The 8,673-nt window shown below is 40.9% G+C and overlaps 1 protein-coding gene across 1 annotated transcript in view; it reads right to left on the bottom strand.

The window, feature by feature from the left end:
• LOC101860830 (ectonucleotide pyrophosphatase/phosphodiesterase family member 5) overlaps window positions 1-6,697 on the bottom strand; it is an 8,261-nt gene extending 1,564 nt beyond the window's left edge. Inside the window, exons 1-2 of the mRNA XM_005103145.3 lie at window positions 5,466-6,697; window positions 1,232-1,423 (exon numbers count right to left, since the gene is read on the bottom strand). Of these exons, the coding sequence (XP_005103202.1) occupies window positions 1,232-1,423; window positions 5,466-6,336 (1,063 nt within the window). The 5' untranslated portion in view covers window positions 6,337-6,697. The remainder of the gene's footprint in view (window positions 1-1,231; window positions 1,424-5,465) is intronic.
• Window positions 6,698-8,673: the final 1,976 nt, after the last annotated feature.

Here is an 8,673-nt window from a genome sequence, read left to right as displayed (position 1 = left end):
CCCCCCCATGAGGTACATGGAAATAATAATTCCTTATATTTCACACTTGAAATATAAGCTGATATCTCACGCATGGAATATTATAAGCTGCCATCAAAATTTGCATACATTACGCCGCACACTATATTCGTCTTCTATCCTTCTGTAAACAAAGTCTATATTTCAATTAAAATATTATTATTCCTAGACCGTGCAATGTTATGGTACCTTTTACCCTCTTTAAAAACTTTGCTGTAAAGTAAAGTGTGTTTTCCATGTTCACCCAAAAATCAAATGATGGGCCAGACACCAGTCTCCCAGTCTTGCTACAGTTGAGAGTACGTGCGACCTTTCTGCGTTGCCCTTAATTTTGTTCCAAACTGAGTCAAATGGTGCACACCATAATGAACCGGGATTAGATCTACGTCAGAATGCAATGATGTATCCAAATTGCAATGCACACGTCTAAGCTAGAGAACGACTCTATGCTAGCAAACGACTCCTAGCCTGTCCTCCCTTTGGTATCACTCGTTGGCTAAATCATTATTTCCCACCATGCAATAGAAGTTTTATCTGCTTTCAATCGCCGCTGTCAAATGTCCTTTGAGGTCTGTTCAAATTATTTGTTTCTGAAATGTCTTTGATACGGGAAAGGTAAAGTAGGTATTTCATGCCCTGCACAAACGGTATGTAAGGTCATGCATTTGAAAGGTAAAATCTCTGAAGTTAAAGCCCATCGCCCAAAGGTACGTTGTCTAAAATAGCCATATGCACTGCTCACAGCCGAAAGCTCCGTATCCCGCACTCTAGCGTGGAGATCATCAGGAGAGAATGCGTCGCTGATTCGGGCTCTTCGTCTCTACAGCTTTAATGACGCACCGAGCCTCCTCACCGATGTGAGTCTCCATGCTAGTTCGACTGTTTTCCTCTGCTGCCACCCCTTAGGATTCATTCCAGCTTGCGTCCTCCCGCTTCAACCAGATCCAGTGACTGGCTTTCTCTACTATCTCTTGAAGGTGAATAACAGTCTTGAAAACTCCCAAAACAAGCATTGCTCAAGAACATTCCGTGGGTGATTTGAATAAAAATATCCCACACTGTAGTTTAGCATACTGACTGAGGTATTGGTGTGTCCCTCTTAAATATCAGGTGGAACGTCATAGAATATTAGCAAAATAAAATGAGACATCAGTAGTTTAGAAAGAGAAGGACAGAGAGACTTAAATGCTCCAGGCCAACACATAAAACATACCAAGCCAAAATGAGTCGACAGATTTGCTGTCAGTAAAGGAATACCCAGACTTTGCAACTGCGATTATAGGGGGCACTCTTTTGTGATTCTTGTAGTGAAATCTTTCAGGAATGTCTTTTTTCCGATATACGGTGAACGATCCCTTTTCCTCGCTTGCAGCTTTGAGGTTTTCATAAATGATGTCCTCTTTGCCTGCAACAATTGATATGTCGAAAAAAATAATTAGTTAAAAAGCACCTGATCAATATGTACAAATACAATAAATGGCATGTATAAAACACTTCAATTTGAAATCCTCTAACCAGATTTTAAAAGCCCATAAAAAATTGATGCTATATTCAATCAAAACAGATGTAATTGATCTATGCCATGCATACTTTGTAGCATGATTTACTAGTACAATGGAATTATAAAAGAAGAGTTGCCATAGACAGCATAAAGCATTTGCAGCATGCAGTAACACCTTTGTCATCTGAGATACATCTAGTGCTATGATATTCAAATAACACTCCAGTAGAAGAAACTTTACAAAAGAGAAGAGTACAATACAATGTAGCATACAGCCAACTTTCTTTTAGACAAACCTACTTTAATGATTTATGACAATCTTTCAAAGGGTAATAACTTTTTAGTGTGTGAATGACATACTGAGCACTTCAAGTCTTCACGTTTTACTCACTGATGATGTCATGGTAGGCGATTAACCCTATCCGTACGTCCAGGGTCATTTTGTACCCCAGGGGTTGTATTCCTCACATTTTAGAATACTTGTAGCTCGAAGATCTCTTTGAAACTTTCAGCATTTCTTTTCAAAAATCATTTTGACAGACTGCTATGCAAAGCGTACGGATTGGATTAACGAGTAAATTTTCTCTTTGGAAAGTAGGGGCACAGATTTTCCCACGTCGTATGGATACGATAGTAAAAACGAGGTAAAGATAGGGTTAATTACTCTTCTCAGCCATAAGGTCTCATGTGCAAAATGGGAAAAACTAGACGTGCTGAAGCCTAACATTTTGAGTGAATCATAAGTACTGGTTCAGAATTGCTGCATTCAGTGCCATTTTTTAAAATTACAGGCCACCTTTACCATGTAGACCAGGGGTTCTTGGGGCTGTACCAGTACTGGACAAAGAACAAAATAATGTTTTTACTTATTCTGACAACTTGAAACAGACACATTACAACTCATCAGCATCCCGGTGTGCGCAACAAACAACACACAGTTCACGACTGTACTACTCGTTCTCCTGTTTCATGACCATGCCTTGCCTTGTACAATTAAAATTTGTTGTTTGATTTTTCTAATTTTCTTTCTCCAGATTTCAAACGCCAATTGGGAAGCAAAACAATTATCTAACCAAATTTTGAAAGTCGACATTACTCAAAAAGGGTGAGTGTCTCTTTGTTTGTTTTGTTTTTGTAAAGTGTTTTACGGTGCTCGCAACTGCATAAGGTCATATGAGCGCGAATTTTGCCCGAGTGGCGGCCGAAGCCTACTCTTATCGATTTTAGACCACCAAGGGATCTTTAACGTGCGCAACTTGCACACGGGCTCTCCGAGATTTTTCGCCCCTGTCCGAGAAGGCTAGGTATATATCTTTCCTACCAGAAGATCAGGGGTGTGACAGAAAGACAGCAGTAAGGAGGAGCCAAGGAGTAGCAGTAGAAAGGCTGCAGAAAGAGTCAGGAGCCAAGAGAAGGGGGCAAAGGAGGTGAGGGGGTGGGGGCAGAAAGTGGAAATGAAAGCAGACAACAGAACATTGTTAGAGAGCGGGAAAGGGGGTGAAAGGAGACAATTTTAGAGAAGAAAATATTTCGGTCGCTACCCGGATTCGAACCCGGGACCTTTGAATGACCTCTAGGCCAATAGAGCCCCTGTGTGTCTCTGTGTATATAACATGTGTACAAATAGTACGTCCGCCGATCTATGGGTTGAAGTGCAAGTACGAGGACAGGAAACTGTACTACCAATACATTTCTCTATTATAATTGGGAGAATATAATATACATGTACATCAGTACCAGACCATAATCACCAAAATAACAAAGCTAAGTGCAACAATCAAAGTATTTAGAAACTTGATGGTGGGAAACGCTCCAAGAAAAGATAGCAAATGTCCCCCAGAGCTATAAATATAAATGCAATAAAAGTATCAAGAATTGGAACCTGTACCCAGAATTTAGAAAGTACGATCCGAGAAGCAAATCGAAAGCAATAAAAGTAATAGGTGTAACCAACTACAGGAGCTGAAAACAATGGCCTTTTCTAGATTACCCATAATAAATACATTAGTCTCCGCCTAAGATCTCAGTGCTCAGGAGCAAGGAAAATGTGTGGTCTTAGGCGAACGGGATCTTAACCGATGCACCGAGGAAAGAATCCACGGTGACCCATGTTCAGGCCCTCAGTTGGTAAAACTATGGTCTCCCTTTACTCTAAAATAAACTGACGCGACCCGTTTTTAAGTTTAATTTTAGTAAAGGTTTTACTAAAGGTTTTACACGCAACTGCATAAGGTCATATGATCGCCAAGTGGGTGGGTTTATGACTTGTGGCTAGCAATAGTGGTCAATCTTGATGACCAATCACAGTAGTATGAGGAGTGCCATTTTTATGTAATATCATGTCATGAGTCTCAAGATCTACGCTTGTCCAGTTGACCCTCCCCTTTATTTGTCCGAAGTTTATTGCTTCACATTTCTGACCGAGTTCCCCCGCCTTTATCGTTATGCACTATTGTGCTGTGACACACCAATTAAAATTCAGGGTCTCGAAAATTCGGGAGTAGAGACAACTGCTGCAATGGTCTGGGAAGATTTCACAACTCGATGAGATCCCGCCTGGAGCAAAGTTGTCGGCATTACCCACCCAGCATATGATGTAAGTTTAGGTGGGGAGCTCATATTATGCCGGTACGATGTTTGAGGAAAACCAACACGTCGGCGAGTTCACACCTTGGTGTGATCCCAGTTGGAGCAAAAAATATTGCACATACCGTTTCGACGAGATTTACAATGGAACATGCGATCACATTCACGAAAGTGACTGATCTGTGACACAACGGCCACTTCACTGATCGCAATTTTTCACTCTTGGTTGATCTGGTGCGCCCGCCCGGGGTTTTTGTTCCGTAAATTATGATCTGAAATGCGGGATTCAGCCGAATGTAGACTAGAAATTCAGAGTGGGCTCTTAGGGGAGACTTTTGTGTGGTCAAAACAGCGGGATCTTAAGCGAACCGGGACTGAAAGCCTTGGGATCTTAAGCGGAGATTACTGTACCAGCATGTTTCCACTGGTTTGGCAGTTTTTACAAATTTTTTGGGTTTTTTGGCTTAACATCTTTTAGGTCCATTAAAAATTAATAATACATGTTTTCTGTGTGGATCTTATTGAAAAACGTAGGTCAAAAGCACAAAACTGTAGATTTGCAGTTTCCAAGGACACTGCAGCTATGGAAGTCATCAAACTTTGACAGCCAGATTCTTACTATATCTAATCTTACCTCTGAAACAAGGTCGCACCCACCTTTTTCAATCACTATTATCTCGACTTCTATTAAAGAAAGGTGAACATCTTTTCACCGAAAGAGAGACAAATAAACAAGCTTGAAGATGAAACATAAACTCCACCAGCCCAAAAACGGACCAGTGTCAGATTCAATTACGTAGTCGCGACACATAGATCTATGGTTTTAATCAGTCAATGACACGACGTTGTGGAATCAGGCATATCCTTTTTTATATTATACAAGTCAATATATTAACGATTGAAGGAGGTGGGGGTCACCTGGTTTTAGAAGTAAAATCAGCGAGAAAATGGCCGCCAAAGTTGAGTTGTTTCTTCAGCTTGTGAGTCACTGCAAACTGAAAATTTACATCTTTTAAGTCTTTAATTAACGTTTTTCTGTTGAATCCACACAAAAATATGTTCTTTAATGGGCATGAAAGGTGTTGAGTCAAAAAACCAAAATTCGATAAAAATTCCCAAACCTGCGGAAAAATGCCAGTTTTTTACTTTCATTATTTGATGAAAGATGGTTCTTTATTCCTAGGGCAGAAAGGAAGAGAAAGCTGGAGGGGGGGGGGAAGAGCAGAGGCGAGGAAAGAGAACTTTTATAGAGAGAGAAAGAGAGAGAGAGAGGAGAGAGACAGAGAGAGAGAGAGAGAGAGAGAGAGAGAGAGAGAGGGGGGGGGGAGGGGGGTGCAACTTAAACATAATAATACTATACCTTCAGTTGGTAGGAGGGAAGCAATGGAACCTGGCATAAATGATGTGTGCCTATACCAGCTAGAGTCTATATAATCATCAAGCAATATCAGGCGCTCCTTAGACACTGAGACAAAGCCATGATCACTTGTAATGATGATGTCCGTTGTTGAGAGCAGTTCTTTGGCCTCAAGTTCTCCAATAAGGTAGCCAACAACATCATCATCGTGTTGTATCTTTTGAGTTACTTCCTCCGAGTCCGGTCCATACGCGTGGGCTGTTTTATCGGGCTCAGAGAAATATGCAACACCTAGATTAATAGGTTCTCGTTCATCTGTAAACCAACTGATAAGAGAATCAACTTTTTCTTTGTCCGTGACAGCATAATCGAGACGAATATGCTTTGTTGGGCGAATACCTTTGATTGCAGCCTCTCCGCCCATCCACATAACAACTCCACTTCTCCCAGTTTTCTTTTGAAGCTGATTTGTCACCCAGATTGGTTCTCCTACAGTCTTATGCCAATCAGGATGATTGACAGAATCTTTGTCGAAAAATTTGGGAATAAAAGTCCTGTCTGTTTCTGATTCATACATGAAATTATCAACAATGCCATGGCTTTCAACATGAAGGCCAGTGACAAGAGAAAAGTGATTAGGAAGAGTATTTGATACATATTCATTAATTAAACCTTTAGTAACATACACTCCATTCTTTCGGAAACGATCGAAATTCGGAGTTTCAGTCCGCCCATTCAGATAATCCCATCGAAACCCATCAAATGAAATCATGAGTAGCCTCCTCTGGCCTCGATTTCTATCCTCTGTACCGACAGTGTCTCCTTGTTGTTGAGCAAGAGTGGCTCCAATAAGAAAAAATGCAATGATAAACATTGTCACCGACAACAATAAGTGGACAATCGAGGGCTGGTTTTCTCTTGTAGCGTATCCCTAGCACTAGCACTGACAACAACAAAGTGTCTCGTAAATGTCATTTATAAAACTATAATCTAATCACCGATCTGTTCAGTTGTCGGACGAAAAAAGACTGTTTCTGGTAACCACTAACTGGTGTAGATCTACTATAACTGTTACCCTGGCAGCAGGCCTCCACAGTCATGAAATGGAACTGATCTGAATCTGAGTCAGTCAGTAGTCTGTGTTGTTTGTTGTGGCTTCCCTCAGGCCCCCAGCTGTTGCACAAGTAAAGGGACATTACCTGTATTACCTGCATTACCTGTCCTGGGCAACAACGTCCATGCACCAAAGATAGTACACAGTACACAGGGCAGGTCCATAAATAGCCTAGGGGACATCATTCTCTCTTAAAGGACTCGACATTGAAAGCTGTAAATAAAGAGTTCTGTCCCTTTCCAAAGCCCAAGACTGCGATTGTTGACATCATTGCTGACACTGACATCCGGAGACTGGTAAAGTGTGGAACAAAAACTTTAAAATAAATTAAGTAGATCTAGCACCGTATTGTGTCAGTGTCAGTCAGTCTCACTAAATTTGGTAGTTAACAGCATGATCACAACCACTTCAACAATAATAATTAAAACAATATCGGTAACAACAAAATGTTAATAATGATAATAATAACTGCTAGCTTATTAATGATTATACATTAGAAGAAGAAGAAGAAGAAGAAGAAGAAGAAGAAGAAGAAGAAGAAGAAGAAGACGCCAATAAATATACCACTATAATAAAATCTTACTGCTCTCTACAAAACAGCTATATAGTATTGTATGTTCCGCGTAATTTACAGATCGGCGTTTTCACGATCGACATAATAGCGGGGCAATGTTAGGATTGTGCTGCTCGTTTTAACAATCATAATAATATAATTGTATCATTCTTGTGAGCTCTTTAGTTCGTTTTATAATATGTATATATGCATGTATACATATATATATATTAAGGGTGGGCCGACTCCGAGAACTTCCGAACTTTCGACTCCGAACATTTTTGGGCGCGAATTCGTCGACTTCGACTCCGAATTTGAATTCAGGTCAAGATAGCAGCCAATCAAATTTGAGGAGAAGCAAGGTCAATTCGGTGGGATTCGTGTCAAGTCAAGTCGTTCTCCCTACATCCGTCGAGTCGAACACGCTGTAAAGAATCCCACGCCACGGACCGGTATGGACAAAGGGGGCGGGGAGGGGGAAGGAGCAGGGAAGAGGTCACAGAGGTCGGGATTGAGGCACGCAATGTTTTCATTGACATCAGGGGAGGGCACCAGTTTGTTTTGAAAGTTATTTGCCCCTCGTTGACAGTACAGTCTGAGTACTAGAGGTGTGCGAGTCCAGCATATTAAGATTCGAGTCCACACTCGAGTATCTGCTCTGGACTCGAGTTATTACTCGAGTAATTACTCGAGTCCCACGGCTCTTAAGACTCGAGTAATAACTCGAGTAATAGTATCCCGAAAGGGAATTTTAGTGGGTTTCAAAAAAAGTTTTGTTGAATATCGGACAGAAAATAGAGTGCCTTCCTAGGAGGGAGCTTGAGTAGGCTTATGGCAATTCTAGACACATGCTGTTTATACCGTATTTATTTTATTTTATCTTAGGAAGTGGCTATTCTCACCCCAGGTGAGAATAAAAATGTGATCGACCTCTCACCCCGGGTGAGACTTGCCAGCGTTGGCTATTCTCACCCGGTGTGAAACAAAACCGGTTTTTCCTAATTTCTGAATACTTCCTATAGGGGAGGATGATTAAATAGACAAACCCCTTTTTAAAAAAATGATATTATAACACAAAAGTAAAATTAATTTGGCGGTCTACAAAGATGCTATGGCTATTTCACTTTTAGAATAGAGCCTAATCGGCATTTTGTTTTCCCCAGAAGTTCTCGCTATATCTAGGCTACTCCCCCCCCCCTCTCTCTCTCTCTCTCTCTCTCTCTCTCTCTCTCTCTCTCTCTCTCTCTCTCTCTCTCTCTCTCTCTCTCTCTCTCTCTCTCTCTCTCTCTCTCTCTCTCTCTTTCAATGCCCGCAGATAAAATTGCATGTTTTTAACACAAGAGAACTGGAACGTTTGTTTACACCACAGAATTCAATTTTAAAAAATGTAGATCTAGAATTCTGTGGTTTACACTGGGTATCACGGTAAACGCACACAGGAAGAGAATAGCCAAAAGGCTCGTTCTCTCACCCCGGGTGAGTGAGAAGCTTACAACTGTATAACAACTAAGCTAGAATAGAGGTGGTCTTTATCTTATCTTTTC

This window comes from Aplysia californica, unplaced genomic scaffold (genome assembly GCF_000002075.1).
Source record: "Aplysia californica isolate F4 #8 unplaced genomic scaffold, AplCal3.0 scaffold00360, whole genome shotgun sequence".
In the NCBI taxonomy this organism is placed as follows: domain Eukaryota; kingdom Metazoa; phylum Mollusca; class Gastropoda; order Aplysiida; family Aplysiidae; genus Aplysia; species Aplysia californica.
Note: the sequence above shows the minus strand (reverse complement) of the source record. Positions and strands in the feature narration are given on the sequence as shown.